This window comes from Eleutherodactylus coqui, chromosome 10 (assembly GCF_035609145.1).
Source record: "Eleutherodactylus coqui strain aEleCoq1 chromosome 10, aEleCoq1.hap1, whole genome shotgun sequence".
Taxonomy (NCBI): domain Eukaryota; kingdom Metazoa; phylum Chordata; class Amphibia; order Anura; family Eleutherodactylidae; genus Eleutherodactylus; species Eleutherodactylus coqui.
This window is the reverse complement of record NC_089846.1, coordinates 10290841-10313648: the sequence shown is the minus strand read 5'-3', so window position 1 is coordinate 10313648 and position 22808 is coordinate 10290841. Positions and strand designations below refer to the sequence as shown.

The 22808-nt window shown below is 49.6% G+C and overlaps 1 protein-coding gene across 1 annotated transcript in view; it reads right to left on the bottom strand.

Moving 5' to 3' along the window:
• The window catches only part of GPR107 (G protein-coupled receptor 107), a 42644-nt gene extending 28939 nt beyond the window's left edge, over positions 1–13705 (bottom strand). The window contains exons 1-9 of the mRNA XM_066580225.1: positions 13553–13705; positions 11864–11989; positions 11610–11660; positions 11229–11317; positions 10985–11136; positions 6681–6874; positions 1152–1193; positions 899–1000; positions 635–768 (exon numbers count right to left, since the gene is read on the bottom strand). Coding sequence (XP_066436322.1) covers positions 635–768; positions 899–1000; positions 1152–1193; positions 6681–6874; positions 10985–11136; positions 11229–11317; positions 11610–11660; positions 11864–11989; positions 13553–13645 — 983 coding nt within the window. The 5' untranslated portion in view covers positions 13646–13705. The remainder of the gene's footprint in view (positions 1–634; positions 769–898; positions 1001–1151; positions 1194–6680; positions 6875–10984; positions 11137–11228; positions 11318–11609; positions 11661–11863; positions 11990–13552) is intronic.
• Between the last annotated feature and the right edge of the window lie 9103 nt (positions 13706–22808).

Sequence of the window (22808 nt, the reverse complement as noted above, 5' to 3'; positions counted from 1 at the left end):
CTAACAATCTGAGTGACTTCCAACGAGGCCGGGTCATCGGTGCTAGACTAGCCGGGCCGGGATGTCACTGCCAATCGGGGGGGGGGGGGGGGGGGGGGGGGTATGTTCTAATAGCGTGGAAATTTTACAGAGCTGGGTGTGATCAAGCAAAAACATCGAGTGAAATGGAATTCTGTGGACAAAAACAACTCATGACCAAAAGGGGTCGGAGGAGGATGTCAGGAATCACTGAGCAGCAGAAGAACATCCTGGTCAGATGGATCCAGATTTCTGTTGCCCCGTGCTGATGGGAGGTCAGAATTTGGTGCAAGCAGCACAAATTAATGACCCCTTCCTGTCAGCTGGTCAGAACATGTCAGCACCTCCATCTAATCTGCAGCAACTACAAGAAGCTTCCTGTCCGCAGGGGCCGATATTCCTGCAGAACGATTTCATCTCCTAGTGGAATCTACGCCACAATGAGTTGCTTTGGTTCTGAAGGCCAAAGAAGGTCCAATGGTTACTAGATGGGGTCTCTAATCAAGTGGCCATTCAGTGTGCAGTCCTGGCACAGACATACAGAAGTGTAGACGTGACCTGACACATAGGTGCATGCAGTAAGATAACCAACACAAATAAGGAACAGATTCCTCACCTGCGCTTCCGGAGGATGTGAACCCAGACGAGTCCGGAGATGAAGAAGAACAGAGCCATGGAGATGTAAAGTTTAGGCAGAGGGATCTCATCTGCAGACAAGAAGCTGTCAGGATTTCGCTCGGTGATGAAGATCTATATGACAGCAAACAAAATAACAAAACCCAAGAGTAACTTATAATGTAGACGAGGCAAAACTGTGCAGGGTAAAACTACACGTCTGACCTGAAGGACCCTCAATAATCCTCCAGGGGGCGACACTCACCTCCAGACTGAAGCGGTTCTGCTGCCGGTTTTCACTACTGCAACTGTGGAAATAAAGGCTGTACTGTCCCTCCATCTCCGGCTTACTGACATTAAACGAGAACTGAGGAAAGAGGAAACGGATTAATAGAAGAAGGCGGCAAACTATACGGTCCACAACGCACCACCACCACCCAGGAAATGCCAATACTGCCCGGGGGGCGATTGGCATCACCGCCATGTACCACGGATAGTTATAAACATATGTGACGTACCTGAAACGAGGCTACCCGATCGTTCACCTGCATCGGATGGCACTGGAAGTGACAGAGACAAACCGCGTTAGTAAGTGAATTTCCTGAAGTGTCCCCAAGAACGTCCCAGACTCGAGCCCACTACCTCCACCACTACTATGCCTACACTCCGCATCATTCCTCAGCTTTCAAACCAGTAGAAGAGTTTCTTGGGAGATTAGGAAAGGCCAACTACATCCGAGCAGTGGGGGCACAGCGCTATACGTAGGGCTGTGATGGGTATCGCACTCCCTTTCAAGTCAATGGGAAGAAACAGCAGTATCCGGCTCAGACACAACCCCAAGGGTGGCCAACAGAAGAAGAGCTAAACTGGCCAAACCTTCTGGCTCGGTGCGGCCGGTGATCATGCAATGTGTACGGCGGCTTGCCAACTTTCCTTCGAGAGTGGGCACGAAATAGCCGTCAGCAGCCCAAGTATGGGGCCGTACCTGTGTAACGCAATCTTATAGAAATGGCTATTGATGTTCCTTCATCCTCCATGTTGTATCTTAAATATGAATAGCTATGAACACTCATGTGGACTATAAACCTGTTTGGTGTAGGATTTGGTTAAAGTTTAATAATGTAACTTGTTTATTCTTTGTATAAGATAGCGGTCTAACAAACTTCAATGTATTGGTCTTAGTTATCTAGAACAAGGTTCATTGTATCAAGTACAATTCTGTTTGTATGGCTTTCCTTAAACTCGGTCCACATCCATTGTATCTCCATGAATCTGTTGAGTCTGTTAATCCTGTGATATCATCATCATTGTCTAGGGAATGGAGTTTGGTTGATCCTGAGTCTTTCATCAATGAAGGTGGTGGTGGTTCTCAGATTAATAACACTTTGTTCTTTTCAAACCAAATATGCAAGTTTAGGTCAGACTAGCAGATTAGGCTATTTTTCTTAGTATATAACAGAGGTGGCGAACCTATGGCACGCGTGCCAGAGGTGGCACTCGCCGCCGTTGGCCGCTCCCCACATCAGTAAATACCGGCAGGAGTGCTGCAGCTCCACTGCTGGTATTCACTCAGCAGCGCTGCTAGCGGCGCTGATCCCGGCACACACTGTGATGTCAGAGTAGAGCCGAGATCCTCCTCCCCCCTCCTCTGACGTCTCCTACTTGGTTCCGCGAGAGCTGGGGAGGGGAAGAGGTGTCCGGCAGCACGTCACAGTGTGCTACTGGGTTCAGTGGCAGCAACAGCGCCAAGCAGAGGAGGTGGGGGGGGGGGGGGGGCTATTATTTCAGGGGCCACTGTGGGATGTTGCTATTACCGCTGGGGCCGCTGTGGGATGTCACTATTGCCGCTGGGGCTGCTGTGGGATGTCACTATTGCTACTGGGGGCTGCTGTGGGATGTCACTATTGCTACTGGGGGCTGCTGTGGGATGTCACTATTGCTACTGGGGGCTGCTGTGGGATGTCACTATTGCTACTGGGGGCTGCTGTGGGATGTCACTATTACTACTGGGCTAATATGGGATGTCACTATTACTACTGGGCTAATGTGGGATGTCACTATTACGACTGGGGCCGCTCTGGAGGGGTCACCCTTACTGCTGGGGCCGCTCTTGGGGGGGTCAATATCACTGCTGGGATATGTTTACACGAGGTGGAAATGCCGCAGAATGTCCTCAGCGGAAATTTCCGTGGCAAATTCCACAGCATTTCCGCATCCAAAAGAAGTCAAAATCTGCACCCTGTCTATTTTGAAACAGCCTTGTCCTTTTAAGAACGACGGCGGTAAAAATCATACGTCGTGATAAGCCCCGCCCCCTCGCGTGTTGGCACTTTACAATAAATAAGTGGGTTTTGAGTTGCAGTTCGGGCACTCGGTCTCTAAAAGGTTCGCCATCACTGGTATATAAGGAGTTGGTCAGGTGACATGACATTAGAGGTCTTTATTTGGGCACATGTTCGGGCGTACCCGCACAGTGTAAATGTCCCGGAGTTCTCTGCCTTTCCCTGCCACCTCTCCAGCTGATAAGACAGATGATGAAGGAAGGCTCGTACTGATGAGGGTTGGTTCCGTCTTCGCTGTTACTTTCTCCAGCTGACGGTCAATAGACGGATACAGTTTGTGTGTTGGGAGTATATTTATGTACTTAACCTCTGTCTAGGAGGATCGTTATACAATTGGAAGCAATATCCCCCATGATTCATAAATTGGTTTGTCATTTTAATAAATGGCTATATATCCACCCATCTGTCCTTCTTCAAAGCCGTATCCAACCTTGTTGCCTTTTGAGTTAGCAAAACAGCCTGGTAAACCTTTAAGGGGACGCCCCCCTCATTGGGCTAAAATCGTCAGAATCTGGACACCACTGACCAAATCATGATGGCCGATCCAAAAGTCAGTCCATCGACGTCAAGGCCTTTTTACATGTACCAACAACGGGCAAGAACCGTGAATGCGGTTCACATTTTGCATTTTTTGTGTGCGTTTGTGATCCGCATAAAAAACTTTTTTTAAAAATTGCACGTGTTTTTTGCTGCAGCTCAGAAATGCAGAAAAATGACCGCACCATAAAAAAAATAGCAAAGTGTGAAGGCAGCCTTAGAACGCGTATTTACCCGACTGGGCCATGTAAAGCGGCACCCAATCAGCTAAAGAACGAGCAAATGTTCGTTCATCCGCCATCGTGCAATTCGTTTAGTTTTCGTTTGTCGCTCACTTCAGCCAGCATTATAAAATCGTGGCTGTATCGCTCGCTTCTCGCTGCATCTAAACGCTTCACAGTCAACAAGCAAATACTGGCAAATGAGCGTCAGAGACTGAAGGCGCCGTGCAGTCATGGAGACCTGGTGTGGTTTCAGGTCAACTATCCCCATCAATATCTACATCCTCCCCACCGTCAGTAGACAGCGATAGATGTGGACATCGATGTATTTGGTGATCTGAACCCACAAGGTCCCCGATATTAAGATGCTTAAAGGGGTTGTCCCGCGCCGAAACGGGTTTGTTTTTTCTTCAACAGCCCCCCCCCCCCGTTCGGCGCGAGACAAACCCGATGCAGGGGTTAAAAATAAAAACCGCACAGCGCTTACCTGAATCCCCGCGCTCCGGTGACTTCTTACTTACCTGCTGAAGATGGCCGCCGGGATCTTCTCCCTCGGTGGACCGCAGGGCTTCTGTGCGGTCCATTGCCGATTCCAGCCTCCTGATTGGCTGGAATTGGCACGTGACGGGGCGGAGCTACACAGAGCCGCTCTCCGGCACGAGCGGCCCCATTCAGCAAAGAAGAAGACCCGGACTGCGCAAGCGCATTTAATCTGGCGATTAGAAGCTGAAAATTAGACGGCACCATGGAGACGAGGACGCCAGCAACGGAGCAGGTAAGTGAATAACTTCTGTATGGCTCATAATTAATGCACAATGTACATTACAAAGTGCATTAATATGGCCATACAGAAGTGTATAGACCCACTTGCTTTCGCGGGACAACCCCTTTAATTGTACAAAGGAGAAAATGATGGACCGTTGGCGTAACCCGTGTTATGTAAAGCGCATGGAAGCAAAGGGATCAACCCAATTTCTTCTTCATTAATTGATAGCACAAATAACGTGTTTCGGGGGACGCAGTCCCTTCTTCAGAAATGGCTGGAAAGAATACAGGGATGTTACTGGATGTTCATGTCTCGTACTTCCATTCCTTCCTTCCTGCAGTACAAAGTGATGAAGCGACCGGAACGGCCCGAAGCGCCAACACATTTATCAGTAGTGTGGATTCTCATCAGGCCCAAGAGTCTTGCACTGACGCTCTGAACAGTAACCCCCCCCCCCCCTCCCCAGCTGGAGAGACTGGCATCAGTCGTGAGTACCTACCTTTTGGACGGTCAGAAAGGAGCACCCCAAAAGGATCTGTAGGTAATCCAACCACCAACAAGGTCCACAAAGGCATTCTAAGGAGTTCGGGGACCTCTCCCACCTTGAGGGGATAGACCACTGGAAAGGCTGGCATGAAATTGCTTAAATGGAACTGCCTCGAAGGAGGAGGCCATCAGTCCTAACACTCTGACACAGTGGCGAATAGAGATGAAGCGAGCACGCTCGGATAAAAGCAGTTACTCGAGCGAGCATCGCTCTTCTCAAGTAACTGCTTACTGGTCCTAGCTTTAGCTAGGAATTCAATCTTCCTGTCACACGTTGTCTTTAAAAAGACTAAGCATCCGCCAAAGGAAGAGCGGTATGCTTCGTCAAACGGGACACTGGTGTATCCAATACTGGTGAAACCGACCAGAAGGGATACATGATCGAGCACCCTGGTTAACACATCGTCAAAGTCCTCATGAGGAGGAAAAGTCTTAGGAGACGTAGTCGGTGTCCGGTCTGATACCTGCCGGGTGTCCGTTACAGCCACTATTAGGCTATCCACCAAGCCTGTTCCTCATCCAGATGAGAATCAAGAGGGAAATGCAGACATTTTGCCCTCCGAGTGACTATTGTGTCTGGCGTAAAATGCTGAGCGCACATTGGGAGGCGCCGAACGGGAGGACAATGTGGGAGACCTTGATTATTGCCTTGAGCAAAAAGGGCTAAACCTCTTTAGTGGTCTACCACGGGAGCAGCCCTGCAAAATTGATTCGTCTCCATCAGATGCATTCTAAAAGGGTGGACTGGACATACGGCCCAACCTATCCAGTATCGCCGTGGATGCCCAGGGAGGCCCGGAGGAGCCCTGGCTGAGCCGATGACCCCAGAACTGGGAACATCATGGAATAGGAGGAGGGCCCGAAGAACCAATCCCAGCAGCAGGGTATCCAAACCCTCCTGCAGAGTATGCAGCCCCCACAATTGTCCACGGGAGAGGGGACAGAGGGTAAGTGACCAATACTTACCTCTGTCAGGTAGGGAAGAGCATACTTACCCCTTTATCCAGACAAGGTGTTCCGCTGTCTCCTCCCTGGCGCTCACCTGTCTTTAGTGATGAAGGGAGCGTTCCGGTGACAGGGAGGGGAGACACTATGGCTGGTGGGCCGCGTTCAGGTTAACACTGGAACAGGTCTCCTTTTCTTCAGAGGTTAGGGCAGACAACAGAAAGGTTAGGTCCGTTCTGTTCACCCACCTCGGTGGAGTAACAAGTTCTTAAAGGCAGAAATTTGAGTTCTGCGCCAAAGATATTTACATCAGATAAACTCAAATTTCGGTAGGGTTTTCCCAATTTTAATGCGACTGTCAGGGGGTTAAATACCAATTGCATGGAAGATATCTTAAAGGGGTTTCAGAGATTTAAGAAAACAAATAGATAAAAAATGTCTGAGGAGGAGATAATCGTGTAACACAAGACTCGCCCTTCACATGTCCGGTGCTCCGCTCTGCAGCGGTCAGGTACCATTCATCCTTCACAGGCCTCTGCAGCCATCTACCCCAGGACCGCAGCAGCAAGACATTTAAAGACCACATTTTTTCCCCATTGTGTTACACCATTATCTGCCCCCGGGGCAACTTTATTTAAATTTCCAAAAACCCTTTACTATGCACTAAAAAGTTAATCCTATTCCACTTACCGTGTTTTTTTCCTGCTCTTTGCTTTCATCTTTTACAAGTTTAGGGTCCACTTTGGCTGGTGCCTTAGCCTTCACACTGGGCACCACCGTGGCTGCTGCCTCAGGGTCCACTTTGGACTCCGATTTGGGCTCTTTGTTACTCTCCACATTGTCCTTCTTGGGATCAATATGTTCATCTTTTCCATCTGCTTTACCTACAGCATACGTAAAGATGTAGGGTCAGAACAACATGGAACCCAGAGATGTGCCTCCGTGTACTATGTGACGCGCCTCATTACTCACCGCAGAGAGGCACCGAGAGGCCCAACTACCCCAAAAAAATTTAGAGAGGTTTTCCTACTAGAGACATTTATTTCCTATCCATGTCTGATTGCTGGAGACCCAACTGTGAGGACCCTGAGCTATCCCAAGACTGGCATACCCTATGAGAATGGAACGGCGATGTGCATACTCAACCGTCTATCCATTCACTTCTATGGGATGGAGGGAGGTTGCCAAGCGCATCTATCTTAACTGTCCCATAGCAGTGAATGGAGCAGCGGTGAACGCGTACCGCTTGCTCTGTTCACACGGACCATTGAGGTGCACCAGTCTTGAGATGACTGAAGATCCCAGTGATTCGACATTTATACCCCATTTCTGCGGATGAGAGAAAGGTTTTCAATGGGAAAACCCCTTTAACCCCTTCCCATCAGCCATATACAGCCCATACAGTTAGGACATATATACATGTCCACAGCGTATGCAGTGGATTCGGGAGCCAAGTCTGCTCCATACATGACACGTGTCGGCTGTTTGACAACTGGGAAGCGCCAGCAACAGACACAATCATAGAACTCAAATCATATTCTGACAGCAGCGTGTAAACGTCCCAATAAATTTGGATTTTAAGAGTAACTGCACTTTTCACAAACTTTTGACATGTCAGAAACAGTTAAAGAGTTTTGATCATTGGGGATCCCACTGCTGAGACCCCCTGCTGAACGCTAGTGACCTTCAGCTGTATTTGATGCTTTTCAGCTCCTTCTGGCAGCTGAAGATAGTCACCTGCCGATCCATGGAAGCCCATAGGTGGTACGCCGCCTGCCGATCCATGGAATCCCATAGGTGGTACGCCGCCTGCCGATCCATGGAATCCCATAGGTGGTACGCCGCCTGCCGATCCATGGAAGCCCATAGGTGGTACGCCGCCTGCCGATCCATGGAATCCCATAGGTGGTACGCCGCCTGCCGATCCATGGAATCCCATAGGTGGTACGCCGCCTGCCGATCCATGGAAGCCCATAGGTGGTACGCCGCCTGCCGATCCATGGAAGCCCATAGGTGGTACGCCGCCTGCCGATCCATGGAAGCCCATAGGTGGTACGCCGCCTGCGGATCCATGGAAGCCCATAGGTGGTACGCCGCCTGCGGATCCATGGAAGCCCATAGGTGGTACGCCGCCTGCGGATCCATGGAAGCCCATAGGTGGTACGCCGCCTGCGGATCCATAGAAGCCCATAGAGACGCCGCCTACGGATCCATAGAAGCCCATAGAGAAGCCGCCTACGGATCCATAGAAGCCCATAGAGAAGCCGCCTACGGATCCATAGAAGCCCATAGAGACGCCGCCTACGGATCCATAGAAGCCCATAGAGACGCCGCCTACGGATCCATAGAAGCCCATAGAGACGCCGCCTACGGATCCATAGAAGCCCATAGAGACGCCGCCTACGGATCCATAGAAGCCCATAGAGACGCCGCCTACGGATCCATAGAAGCCCATAGAGACGCCGCCTACGGATCCATAGAAGCCCATAGAGACGCCGCCTACGGATCCATAGAAGCCCATAGAGACGCCGCCTACGGATCCATAGAAGCCCATAGAGACGCCGCCTACGGATCCATAGAAGCCCATAGAGACGCCGCCTACGGATCCATAGAAGCCCATAGAGACGCCGCCTACGGATCCATAGAAGCCCATAGAGACGCCGCCTACGGATCCATAGAAGCCCATAGAGACGCCGCCTACGGATCCATAGAAGCCCATAGAGACGCCGCCTACGGATCCATAGAAGCCCATAGAGACGCCGCCTACGGATCCATAGAAGCCCATAGAGACGCCGCCTACGGATCCATAGAAGCCCATAGAGACGCCGCCTACGGATCCATAGAAGCCCATAGATACGCCGCCTACGGATCCATAGAAGCCCATAGAGACGCCGCCTACGGATCCATAGAAGCCCATAGATACGCCGCCTACGGATCCATAGAAGCCCATAGATACGCCGCATACAGATCCATAGAAGCCTATAGATACGCCGCATACAGATCCATAGAAGCCTATAGATACGCCGCATACAGATCCATAGAAGCCTATAGATACGCCGCATACAGATCCATAGAAGCCTATAGATACGCCGCATACAGATCCATAGAAGCCTATAGATACGCCGCCTACGGATCCATAGAAGCCTATAGATACGCCGCCTACGGATCCATAGAAGCCTATAGATACGCCGCCTACGGATCCATAGAAGCCTATAGATACGCCGCCTACGGATCCATAGAAGCCTATAGATACGCCGCCTACGGATCCATAGAAGCCTATAGATACGCCGCCTACAGATCCATAGAAGCCTATAGATACGCCGCCTACAGATCCATAGAAGCCTATAGATACGCCGCATACAGATCCATAGAAGCCTATAGATACGCCGCCTACGGATCCATAGAAGCCTATAGATACGCCGCCTACGGATCCATAGAAGCCTATAGATACGCCGCCTACAGATCCATAGAAGCCTATAGATACGCCGCATACAGATCTATAGAAGCCTATAGATACGCCGCATACAGATCTATAGAAGCCTATAGATACGCCGCATACAGATCTATAGAAGCCTATAGATACGCCGCATACAGATCTATAGAAGCCTATAGATACGCCGCATACAGATCTATAGAAGCCTATAGATACGCCGCATACAGATCTATAGAAGCCTATAGATACGCCGCATACAGATCTATAGAAGCCTATAGATACGCCGCATACAGATCTATAGAAGCCTATAGATACGCCGCATACAGATCTATAGAAGCCTATAGATACGCCGCATACAGATCTATAGAAGCCTATAGATACGCCGCATACAGATCTATAGAAGCCTATAGATACGCCGCATACAGATCTATAGAAGCCTATAGATACACCGCATACAGATCTATAGAAGCCTATAGATACGCCGCATACAGATCTATAGAAGCCTATAGATACGCCGCATACAGATCTATAGAAGCTTTTAGCTGCCAGAAAGAACTGAAAAGCAGTGTAAACAGACAAATGGCATTAGCGAACAGCGGGGGTCTCAGCAGGAAGAACCGCATTGCTAAAAAACCCTTTTCCCAGTCACATCAAAAAATGCAGGGAAAAAAAAAAAAAGTGTTATTGCTGCATTCATAAAAGGTCCAATTCATTAATGAGTAGCTGCACTTTCGCTCCGGACTGCTCGCTCCGTTGGCCACTTTCAGCTTCATCTGGTAGCTGAAGACGCCCTCATATAGAGCTATATGGGTCCATCTTCAGCTGCCAGGCAGGGGAAGCCGAAAGCAGACGATGGGGCAAAAGCATTCCCAAGTGAAAGTACAGCTACTCTTCAAACTATCTCATTATTAAAGGGGAAGTCCAGGATTAGAAAAACATGGCCGCTTTCTTCCAAGTGCAGCGCCACCTTTATCCATAGGGTTGTGTGCGGTATTGCAGCTCAGCTCCCTTGAAGTGAATGGGAACTAAGCTGCAATACCAGACACAACCCACGGACAAGGGTGGTGCTGTATTTGGAAGAAAGCGTGTAAAAATTTTTAAAAAGGCTTCCAATGCATTGTACGGCACACGTTACACGGTACCGCTGGAAACCACAACTCGTCTAGCAAGACACAAACCCTCCTGCAGCCATGTTGCTAGAAAGAAAAAAAAAAGTTATGATTTTTTTCGGAAAATGGGAATATCAGAACTGCAGAATAAGTCGCAGGAGCATCCACGACCCTGGGGCATGAAAGAGTTAACGCTACGCTTTTTTTCAGCGTCGGTAACGCTCGGTCTGTATAAATGCCCTGCCATGTAAATAATAGTAAACTGCCTCCCGCTGCCCTGCATTGTGGAAGATGTAGCCTTTACTACAGCTCTCTGCTACTTGTTGGGATGCATTATGGGAGGTTTACAAGAGACGGGGTACAGCAGTGCGATACACTAAACACTACATCTCCAACAATGCATGCGCTATACAGACCCTGACTAAGCAGATCTGCAGCAGCTCAGGCGTTACCAGTGTCTCTGCGCTCTCTCTTCGCCTGCGGAGGCTCCGGCTCCAACTTCTTCTCTGGAGGGATCGGAGTGGGCGAACTTTTGTTGCTCTTCTTGGGGGTGGTGAAAGCGATGTGGGGTAGAAGGTTGTCATCTGCGGTGCTCAGACAGACGCTGCGGGGGAGGAAAGAGGAAGTAACAGGCGTGAAGACGTTCACACAGCTAAATAAAGTTTGCAAAAAAAGAAGAAGAAAAAAACCACTCACGTTCTAGCGGAGAAGTTGAGCAGCAGGAGGGCGGCGTCTTTGGGGCGGCTGTCCATCTTCTTTAGGATGCAGTCATGGAGCTCTTGGTCCTTGTAAAGAAAAGGCAGAAAGTTATGTAATCACCCTACGAGGAGGAAGTGGACTGCAACATATAATACAAGTGGAGTCAGTGATCAGCGCTGCAGTGTAAAGCATTGGGGGAACAGGACTGGCGCTTCTGATGAGCCAGCGGAGGATTTCGGATTCCGATTTGGCACCATCTGTCTTTATAAGCCGCTGTAGTAAGTGCAGGACAGGAGGAGGGGCCAGCTCCAGGGGCCCCAAGCTGTAAGTCCCCCCCCCCCCCCCCCCCCCCATCATGGAGTAAGCCGGAAGTCTCACCAGATACGAGGAGAATCCATCATTCTTGGTTCGGTCCAAGCTGAAGCCGAACTGCGGAAGAAGAACAGAAGAATAAGAACACGCAAGGACAGCCGAGGCGCCCCGAAAATAGGGCCCCCCCAGAATGACGGAGAATCGGTCCAAGGGGTAACAGGGCAGCAGATAAAAGGGCGGCCCGACAGAGGATTTGGGAAAAAGAGGTGAAACGCCCCCTGAAGAGGCAAATGGTGACGACAGCGGCCACCGCCACTCACCAGCCGGCTGTCCGCCTCCGCATGGTCGCTGGGCCCCTTCACTGAGAGCCCGCTGACCGTCACATTCATGTAGCCATTGGTGAAGAAACCAAACGTGTTCAGGCGAACCTTCTGCCGCGGGTCATCCTGTAGAGGGGGAGAAAGACGGGGTCACCGGGTACCGCCCGCACAGCGCCAGCAACCCCCGGGGAGAAAGACGGGGTCACCGGGTACCGCCCGCACAGCGCCAGCAACCCCCGGGGAGAAAGACGGGGTCACCGGGTACCGCCCGCACAGCGCCAGCAACCCCCGGGGAGAAAGACGGGGTCACCGGGTACCGCCCGCACAGCGCCAGCAACCCCCGGGGAGAAAGACGGGGTCACTGGGTACCGCCCGCACAGCGCCAACAACCCCCGGGGAGAAAGACGGGGTCACCGGGTACCGCCCGCACAGCGCCAGCAACCCCCGGGGAGAAAGACGGGGTCACCGGGTACCGCCCGCACAGCGCCAGCAACCCCCCGGGGAGAAAGACGGGGTCACCGGGTACCGCCCGCACAGCGCCAGCAACCCCCCGGGGAGAAAGACGGGGTCACCGGGTACCGCCCGCACAGCGCCAGCAACCCCCCGGGGAGAAAGACGGGGTCACTGGGTACCGCCCGCACAGCGCCAACAACCCCCCGACTCCCCTCATCACCCCGTCACTTACCGACGGCAACATTTACTGCCCTTCTGTTACTTTCGTCCCCCAGCGGGGCCCCTCGCCCTCCCCATCCCCCCCAGCGGGGGCCCCTCCCATCACATTTCTCGCCTGCTGAACATCACCCCCAGTCGTCGGCCTGCCCCTCTCCCCCACCTCCTGTCACCGGCCTGCCCCTCTCTCCCACCTCCTGTCACCGGCCTGCCCCTCTCTCCCACCTCCTGTCACCGGCCTGCCCCTCTCTCCCACCTCCTGTCACCGGCCTGCCCCTCTCTCCCACCTCCTGTCACCGGCCTGCCCCTCTCCCCCACCTCCTGTCACCGGCCTGCCCCTCTCCCCCACCTCCTGTCACCGGCCTGCCCCTCTCCCCCACCTCCTGTCACCGGCCTGCCCCTCTCCCCCACCTCCTGTCACCGGCCTGCCCCTCTCCCCCACCTCCTGTCACCGGCCTGCCCCTCTCCCCCACCTCCTGTCACCGGCCTTCCACTCTCTGTTATCTTGTCACTCACTTCCTCGGTTCCTGTCAGCCGTGTTTTCCCCTCACCCTCCTGCCACTTTCCCTCTCCTGGCACCGCTCTCGCCCATCTGTCACCCGCCTCACACCCACTTCCTCTTTTCAGGTTCACAGACCTTGTGTTACAAGAGTTCAGGCAGGAGGAAGAAAGTAACTCTAAATCCCCTCTTATTCCTCCTGTCACTCTCTGTTCCCCCTCCTGTCACTGCGTTCCTCCTCTCAGACCTCTTGTCCCTTCTATAACTCTCTCAGCCCCCTCTCGCTCCTCCTGTCACCCTGGTGACCCTCTAATCACCTTCTCCCTCCTCCTGCCGCTTCTGTGACTATCTTAACCCCCTCTCGCTCCTCCTGTCACACTGGTGACCCTGTAATCACCTTCTCCCTCCTCCTGTCAGGCCTCCTGCCCCTTCTGTGACTATCTTAACCCTCTTTTACTCCTCCTGGCACCCTTCTCCCAGACCTCTTGCCCCTGCCCCCACGTCACTCCTCCGGCCGGTACCTTCAGGACAAGGTGATGGACCCGGGCCCGGCAGAGGGGCAGCAGCAGGAGGCTGAGTACCAGCAGTCGGCGGCCGTCACTCCGCAGCGCCATGTTTATTCCAGCATCAGCATCCCTCTCACTTCCGGGAGTCGGCCCCGCCCCTGTCACATGATCGGCCGCCGGCGACCCGGATGATAACGTCAGCAGTGTAGACTGGGAATGAACTACGAGGACCAACATCCTCTGCGACGCGCAGACTCAGTGCCTCCAGTTCTTTCAGGACGAAAGGCATGCCGGGACTTGTAGTGCAGAACGAGGAAGAGTCGTAATAAGTGTGGAGAGCAGACTGTAGACGGGGCACGGGTGGCAGCGGCCTCTAGAAGGACCTGGTGACACTTTGGGAAGTGCTGCTCAGTGGCAGATAGCTCTACAAGACACGATTATAATGCCAACCGGCTGTAGACCAGTAAAATACCCCCTGACCATCGTGGTCACGTGATTTCCACCAATGTCGGCGATCAACAAATCTATGATACAGTTTAAGGACGCTGCCCTATTTTTTTTCCATTTTCGGTTTATTATCCCCCCCCCCTTAAAAAAATTTTTTAAAAAATATGTATCCGTCACCGTCGCTGTTCTGGCTGATTTTGCTTGACAAGTTGTATTTTATAATGTACTGAAAAACTTTTAAAAAATTCTAAGTGGAGTGAAATGGGAAAAAAAACTAAATTCCGCCATCTTTGGGAGGTCTTGTTTCTACGGTGTACACACTGCGGCAAAGATGACCTGATACCTTTATTCTATGGGTCGGTACGAGACCAAATTTATGTAGATTATTATTTTTTTTGCTGTGCTATTTTTTTCCAAAGGCCAAGTTGTGGAGAAGGGGAGTTAAAGGGCCTTCTTCTTGGATAAAGTGTTTGCGGTCATTTTGTCCCATATGGTGAGGAGATCGGTGGCAAAAAGAGAATTTTTCATATTATTACTAGGTCTGTTCAGAGGCGTCAGCCATGGCGATGACCGGGTCACTTTCGAGTTTTGCCCATTGTTTAGATTTCCCAAGGAAACAATTGACGAGTCCCAATAAAATGGCGGCCGTATGATTGAGTTTAGAGTCAGGGAGGCCGACTCCTCCTGACGTCTTAGGCCTGGAAAGGGTGGGCTAGCTTCCCCTGCCGTGCCGGCCTCCCCACAAGCATTGGTTGAAGACTCATTACAAGCGTTTAAGGAAGATCCCAGGGTCTGAAATGAGTAGAGCAAGCGGTGAATAGCGTCCATCTTCAGGACCTTAATACGAACAAACCATGAAAGATATTTTTAATCATGGGTGTTTAACAATCCAATTTGTATCCTGGTTTTCCTAGGGCAGTGGTGGTGAACCTATGGCACGCGTGCCAGAGGCGGCACGCAGAGCCATGGGCCGCTCGCCACGTTAATAAATACCGGCAGGGGCAGGAAGGACCAATGGCCCTGGCAGGTGAGACATGTCCTCAGCGTACTCCCTCACCTTTCCCTAATGGTCTTCCCTCTCTGCCTTGTCAGTGTCCCTGGTGCGCTCCCTTCTTCACTGCAGTGGCAGCCTGGCATCTTCCCTGCCTGCTCCGCAGCTGCGACTGGTCACCTGCTGTCAGTCCCGGTGGGCCGGCGCGCTCCCTTCTTCACTGCAGCGACGGGCCGGCATATTCCATGCCTGCTGCGCCACTGTCAGTGTCCGCCGGCGGGACTGGTCCCCCGTTGTCAGTGTCCGCAGGCGGGACTGGTCCCCCGCTGTCAGTGTCCCCACTGGGCTGGTACGCGGGGGAAACGTACAGCGGCAGCATGCAGGCTAACAGCAGGGAGGACAGTGGCGGTGGGGGCTCATGGCCAGGCACAGCCAGCATTGAGTGGGACAACGGGGAGCCACAGGGGGAAGGGGGACCTGGGAGCGCACTGTTATGAGCGTGGCGGGCTGGAAACGCTCATAACGTAGCGGGGGTTGCCGGGAGTGCTGTGTTATGAGTCTAGAGGCACTGGCGTAACTCTGGAGGCCAGGCAAAAAGCTTGGCAGATGCTGCTGCTAGAACCTGCTTGCAAGTACCCAACAGGAAGCTAGGGGTGTGACAGGGGCGTTCCTGCATGGAAACCCTGTCACACCCCTAGTTTCCGGTGGTGACAAGATACACCAGTACTGGAGGCATCCGGCAGCACACACTGATGTCACAGTGTGTACCTGGCAGCAGCAGCGAGTAGATGAGGATGGGGTACGTATATGGGTCTCACTGGGGAAGGGGCGCTATTACTACTGCGGACCGCTGTAGGGTGTCACTATTATCGCTGGGACGACTGTGGGGTGTCACTATTATCGCTGGGGCCGATGTGGGGTGTCACTATTACCGCTGGGGCCGTCGTGGGGTGTCACTATTACCGCTGGGGCCGTCGTGGGGTGTCACTATTACCGCTGGGGCCGTCGTGGGGTGTCACTATTTCCGCTGGGGCCGTCGTGGGGTGTCACTATTTCCGCTGGGGCCGTCGTGGGGTGTCACTATTTCCGCTGGGGCCGCCGTGGGGTGTCACTATTTCCGCTGGGGCCGCCGTGGGGTGTCACTATTACCGCTGGCGCCGTCGTGGGGTGTCACTATTTCCGCTGGGGCCGCCATGGGGTGTCTCTATTACCTCTGGGGCCGCTATGGGGTGTCCCTTTTACCACTGGGACCGCTGTAGGGTGTCACTGTTACCGCTGGGGTATGTTTACACGTGGCAGTAATTACCGTGGCAAATTCCGCCGCATTTCCACATCCCAAAAGTAATCAAAATCTGCACCCTGTCTATTTTGAAGTAGCCCAGTCCTTTTTATAATAAGTTGGCACTTTGCGATAAATAAGTGGGTTTTGGGTTGCAGTTTGGGCACTCGGTCTCTAAAAGGTTCGCCATCACTGTCCTAGAGGGCTTCCTCTTTTTCTGCTGTTATATAATGGCACTATCTACTGGCTAAAGCCAGTACTGCATGAGGTGACACGTTGGATAGACTCTGACAGCAGAGAGGCTGGCGATATACAGTAAGAGAACCCCGACGGACGTCTTCCAACATCGGAGCTGTACAGCCTTAAAATTATAATGTCTTAAGACGTCAGACAGTGGATTGGAAAGGGTTAATTCTTTTATTGTACGCTCCAATAAGGGAAGGTAGTTCAGAGAGTACAATAAAGAGAGGGCCCTGGGAATTAGTATACCTAAGTATCTGATACCAGAATTTCTCTGTTGAGAGACATGGGTGATTTCAGGAGCTGATAGAGAGTGTTACGTTGTGCTGCTGAGACCTGTAGTACTATGGTTTCTAGCAGCACAGCTCCACAGGTGGTGAATGATTGAGCTGGCTGGGTGTGGTGACTTCCTGCTAGCCAATCTCCTGGGTCTTTGCTCACATATAAACCCTGCTCCTGTCAGTGTCTGTCTAGTGTCCAGAGTGAGCAGTCATGTATCCATGTCCGTTACAGCTTGCTGTGTGCTTGGTGTCTTGCTGGTTTATGTCCATTTGTATTTTTATTTTCTGTCAGTTTTGTGTCAGTTTGTTCTGCTGGACTCCTGGTTAGTGTAGGGACTAGCGGTATAGCCAGGAGCCGTGAAGTGGCCCGCTAGCTTCCATATTTTGTACAAAATGTCAACTAATACCTGGTATTTATATATAGCTTACTATCTGCTATTAGTGGTTGCATTTTGGCTGCTGTATGCTGTGTGTCCTGTTGTTCTGTCCCTGTTATATGGCATGTTTATGTATCCTGTTCTGGTGCGTGGTTCCTAGGAGCAGCTAGGGCCCAGATCCAAAGACCGCTGGGCCGCCCTTTATTGGAGCGATGACCCCGCTTAGGTAGGGCCATGTCATCCTCCTTGTAGTTCCGGGCCAGTTGTCCGAATCCCGTGTGTATCTGTCCCTCTTTGGTCACGATCGTGTGGGCCCCGTGCTTAGTTTGCCCACACGACCGTAACAGAGAGGTATTTAATGCTTCTGGGAGATCGGGGGAGCCGTGCAGGTGTCATGGCAGCTGGGGGCCTTTTGAAAGGCCCCAGGGCAGCCTTAGCAGACTGCCTATCAGGCCATCCCCGTGGGGTGGCTTGATAGACTGCCTGTCAAATGGCAGTATAACGTAATGCTATAGCATTATGTCATACTGCGGGAGCGATCAAAGTATCGCTGGTTGTAGTCCCCCAGGGGGACTTTACAGTAAAGTTAAAAAAAAAATCAATAAAAAAATCAATAAAGTTTCATTAATTTAAAAAAAAAAGTTATAAAAGTTTAAATCACCCTCTTTTTGCCATATCTATTATTAAAAAATCTAAATCATAAAATAAAAATACATATTTGGTATCGCCGCGTCCCTAAAAGTCCAATCTATCAAAGTAGCGCGTTATTTTTCCCGCACGGTGAACGTCGTCAAAAAAAATAAATAAAGAACGCCAGAAATGCACTTTTTCAGTTACCCTGTCTCTTAGTAAAAACACAATAAAAAGCGATCAAAAAGTCGTATGTATTCCTAATTGGTACTATCGGAAACTAAAGGACATCACACAAAAAATGAGCCATCGCTGAACTGCGTCGATGGAAACATAAAAAAGCTATTGTGCGCACAAGATGACCTCAGAAAATAATTTTAAAAATATTAAATGTCTTTTGAAACAAAAAGAGGAGTATAGTAAAAAAAACCTATAGAAGTTTGGTATCGTAGTAATCATACCGACCCATAGAATAAAGTTATTATGTGGTTTTTGTTGCAGTTTGTGTGCCGTAGAAACAAGACGCACTGAAAGATGGCGAAATGTTGTTTTTTGTTTCATTTTACTCCACTTATAATTATTTTAAAGTTTTTCAGTACATTATACGGTACTTTAAATAGCACCATTAAAAGTTACAACTCGTCCCGCAAAAAACAAGCCCTCATACAGCGACGTCGATGGATAAATAAAGGAGTTCTGATTTTTTAAAAGGGGGGAGGAAAAGTCGAAAATGGAAAAAAAAGGGCCGCGTCATTAAGGGGTTAAAATAATAGCATAGTAGCATAGAATGTAAGGCCGAATGAAGACAATACATAGTAACATAGTAACATAGTTCGTAAGGCCGAATGAAGACAATGTCCATCTAGTCCAGCCTGTCTATCCTCCTGTGTTGTTAATCCAGAGGAACGCAAAAAAAACCCCAAGAGCAGAAGCCAATTAGCCCTTTTGGGGAAAAAATTCCTTCCCGACTCCCTAATGGCAATCAGACTGTTCCCTGGATCAACCCCTAATAGTTCCTACCTGCCTGTATACCCGGATTAACAAATAACCTAATATTTATATCCTGTAATATCCTTCCCCCTCCAGAAAGACATCAAGTCCCCTTTTAAACTCCTCTATGGATTTTGCCATCACCACGTCCTCAGGCAGAGAGTTCCACAGTCTCACTGCTCTTACAGTAAAGAACCCCCTTTCTGTGTTGGTGGTGAAACCTGCTTTCCTCCAGACAGAGAGGATGCCCTCTCGTTACCTTCGCAGTACTGGGTATAAACAGATCCTGGGAGAGATCCTTGTATTGTCCCCTCATGTACTTATACATGGTTATTTGGTCGCCCCTTAGCCGTCTTTTTTCTAGAGTAAATAATCCCAGTTTTGATGCCTCTCTGGGTATTCCAGTCCCGTCATTCCATGTATTAATATAATTGCCCTTCTTTGAACCCTCTCAAGCGCTTTAACATCTTTCCTGAGCACCATCTAGTACAGCCTGTTTCATATCCACCCTTGTTGATCCAGAGGAAGGCAAAAAAAACTCCAACGAGGCAGGAGCCAATTCAGCCCATTTGGAGGAAAAAAATTCTTGCCCGACTCCATAATGGCAATCAAAATAATCCCTGGATCAACCTTTGAAAGTTCCTGCCGGACTCCAAGACCGGGTCAACAACCCCGCTGGTCACCTAATGTCTATATCCTGTAATATCATAGCGGTCTAAAAAGACTTCTAGTCCCTCTTAAACTCCTCCATGGATTCTGCCATCCCCACATCCTCAGGCAGAGAGTTCCACAGTCTCACTGCTCTTACAGTAAAGACCCCCCTTCTGTGTTGGTGATGAAACCTACTTTCTTCTAGACGTAGCGGATGCCCTCTTGTTACCGTCGCAGTCCTGGGTATAAACAGATCATGGGAGAGATCCTTGTATCGTCCCCTCATGTGTTAATACAGTTATTTGGTTGACCCTTAGCCGTATTTTTTACAGGGTGACTAATCCCAATTTTGATAGTCTCTCTGGGTATTCCAGTCCTCTCATTCATTTATTAACCCATTAAGGACCAGGCACAGTAAATTTAAGCCTGGTCCTGGGCTTAAAGCACCGCCGATAGTAAAATTACGGTGGCGCTTTAAGCCTCCTTTAAGCAATCAATCAGAAGGCAGGACTAAATAGTTGCATCATGTTTCCTGATGCTAGATCTATCCCAGTACACAGAATATAGGAGTCTCCTATTCTCAGACCCAGGGCTAGAATAGAGCCCCAAGGGATGGGCTGGGGCCACCCTACATGGGTGTAACCAGAGAAACAAGGACAATTCTTAGGGACATCAATTTTTCTAGACGTTAGGTAATGCAACACATTCCCTAGTGGTTAGTTCAACATTTTGTTGTGAGAATGGAGATCATGTTGTTATGAGTGTGGGGGCTATGTAGCATGATGAAACAGTCACAAAAGGGGGGACAGTTAGAGCGGTAAATATTAATCCATTTTGTATCCATCTTCCATCTTGTGTTCTTCAGCCTGTCATATTATATTAACATTTTCCTTCATGAGAACTTTGCAGATATTACATCTAGTACAATATTGCTTGGTCAGAACTTCCCGTACGTTCCGAACTTTGAGAGGACCAGATTACACAACTGGTCCTATCAGCAGTGTACCACATGAGAAGGCCACATTACAGAATTCCTATGAGAAATAGTTACATTTAGAATTAAAACATCACTGTTCTTGTTTAGGTTTAAACCAGTAATAATAACTGAATAATAATAAATTATAATTATTACAAGTGAGGGCTCAGTCACACGGGCGCCCATCTGCCCGTGTTCCTGCACTATAAGACGGCCTCACTGCAGGTGCGGACGACTCTCCGCACCACCGGAAGAAAGCACACATGACCGTCTCCATTGCCGGCCATGTGTTCTTTCTTCCGGCTGTGCGGGGAATCGTCCGCACCTGCAGTGCGGCCGTCTTAGGGCTCAGTCACACAGGCGCCTTTATCGTACAGGAACACGGGCGGATCGGCGCCCGTGTGACTGAGCCCTGAGGCGTGTTCTAGCCTTGCTGCAAATGTCTTGGTAGATATATACTTAAGCTTGTTGATGAAATGAACATGACTTCCAACCACATCCAATGTGTGTGTGACTTGTAAATACGACTTTTTGATCAGTTTTTATTACAATTTTCCATGGGGACTACGTGACCAAAAAAAAACGCAATTTTGGCTGAGTTTTCCTTCTCTGATGATGTTCACTGTGTGTGAAAACAATGCGCTACTTTTATAGATCAGACTTTTACAGTCGCAGCAATACCAAATATGATCCCATATGGGACAAAAATTTGCGATAGTTTGACCGTTCCTGCAGTGATCTGGCAAGTAACCGCACGGCACCCCGCAATCTCATCACGTGGGGCAGTGCGGGACCCCCGAACATCAATCAGGGCATTTAAATGCTGCTGTCAGAATTGACAGCTGCATTTAAAGGGTTAACAGCTCTGATCAGCGGCGTTCCTTATTGGAGCTATTGCAGGCGGGTGTCGGCTGTAAGAAACAGACCCACATTTTCGCCAAGACCAAGCATTCTCATTCTATCTACCAACCTTTTATGCGGCACAGTATAAAACGCTTTGGAAAAGTCCAGATACACAAGATCCAGTGACTCCCCAATCCAGTCTAGGACTTACCTCCTGGTAGAAGCTGATCAGGTTGGTGTGAAAGGAGCGATCCCTCATAAACCCATGCTGATACTGAGTTATACAACTATTTCCCTTGAGGTCCTCCAGGATGGCATCTCTTAGAAACTTTTCAAACATTTTACCCACAATAGAAGTCAGACTTACCGGTCTGTAGTTTCCAGGTTTACTTTTTGACCCGGTTTTGAATATTGGCACCACATTGGCTATGTGCCAATCCGGTAGAACAGACCCAATCATTATAGAGTCCTTAAATATAAGAAAAAAGGGTCTGTGTATCACATTACTTAATTCCCTTTGAACTCGGGGGTGTATGCCATCGGGAGCTGGCAATTTGTCTATTTTAATCATTTTAAGACAGTTCTGCACTTCTTCCTGGGTTAGACTGGTGACATCTAGTGGAGAGTTTACTTTATCACTCTGCATCTCATCTTACATTACATTTTCCTCTGTGGATACACTGGAGAAAACGCCATTTCATAGATTTGCTTTCTCCTCATCGCCCTCCATTTCTCCTACATTATTTATTAAAGGGCCAACACTTTCAGTCTTTTTACCATTTACGTATATAGTTAAAGAACCATTTAGGGTTAGTTTTACTATATTTGGCAATAAGTCTCTCTGTCTCCATCTTTTCTGCTTTTATCAGATTTTTTTTTACATCATGTATTTTTTCCTTATAGGTTTTTAGTGCTTCTTTGCTGCCTTCTTGTTTTAGTAGTTTAAACACTTTGTTTGCTGCTTATCGCCTCTTTTACATCCTCATTGAACCACATTGTTTTTCTTCTATTCCTAACCCTTGTATTCCTGTAAGGTATGAACCGCCCACAGCAAGTAATTAGGAGGTTTTTAAAAAATTCCCATTTGTTGTTTGTTCTCTTATTTTTGAGGACATTGTCCCAGTCAATCTCTGAGCTGATCGAATTTGACCTTCCTAAAGTTTAGTATTTTCTATAAAACTTTGTTTTGAACGACAAGTGGACATTTATTATATTATAGTCATTGTTTCCCAGGTGCCCCCTGACCTGCACCCACATTATTCTGTCAGGTCTGTTGGTTAATAGTAAGTCCAAAATGCCCGTTCCCCTAGTTGTATCCTGCATAAGTGCCCTCACAGGATGGATGCGTTTCTCAGACCGATATTGCGCACCCTAAGGGCGGATTCGCACAAGCATAAGCGCAGTGTTTTTGCAAAGTGAACATTGCTTTTTACTATACTTTTTGCATGCGCAAATGCCGCCAGCTGTAATTAGTCCAATGAATTCCAGATGTGTTCTTTTTTCTGCGCCATTGCGCTGTGTTTCATGCATCTCCTAACGTATTTCGCAAACATTTGTCCATCCCCA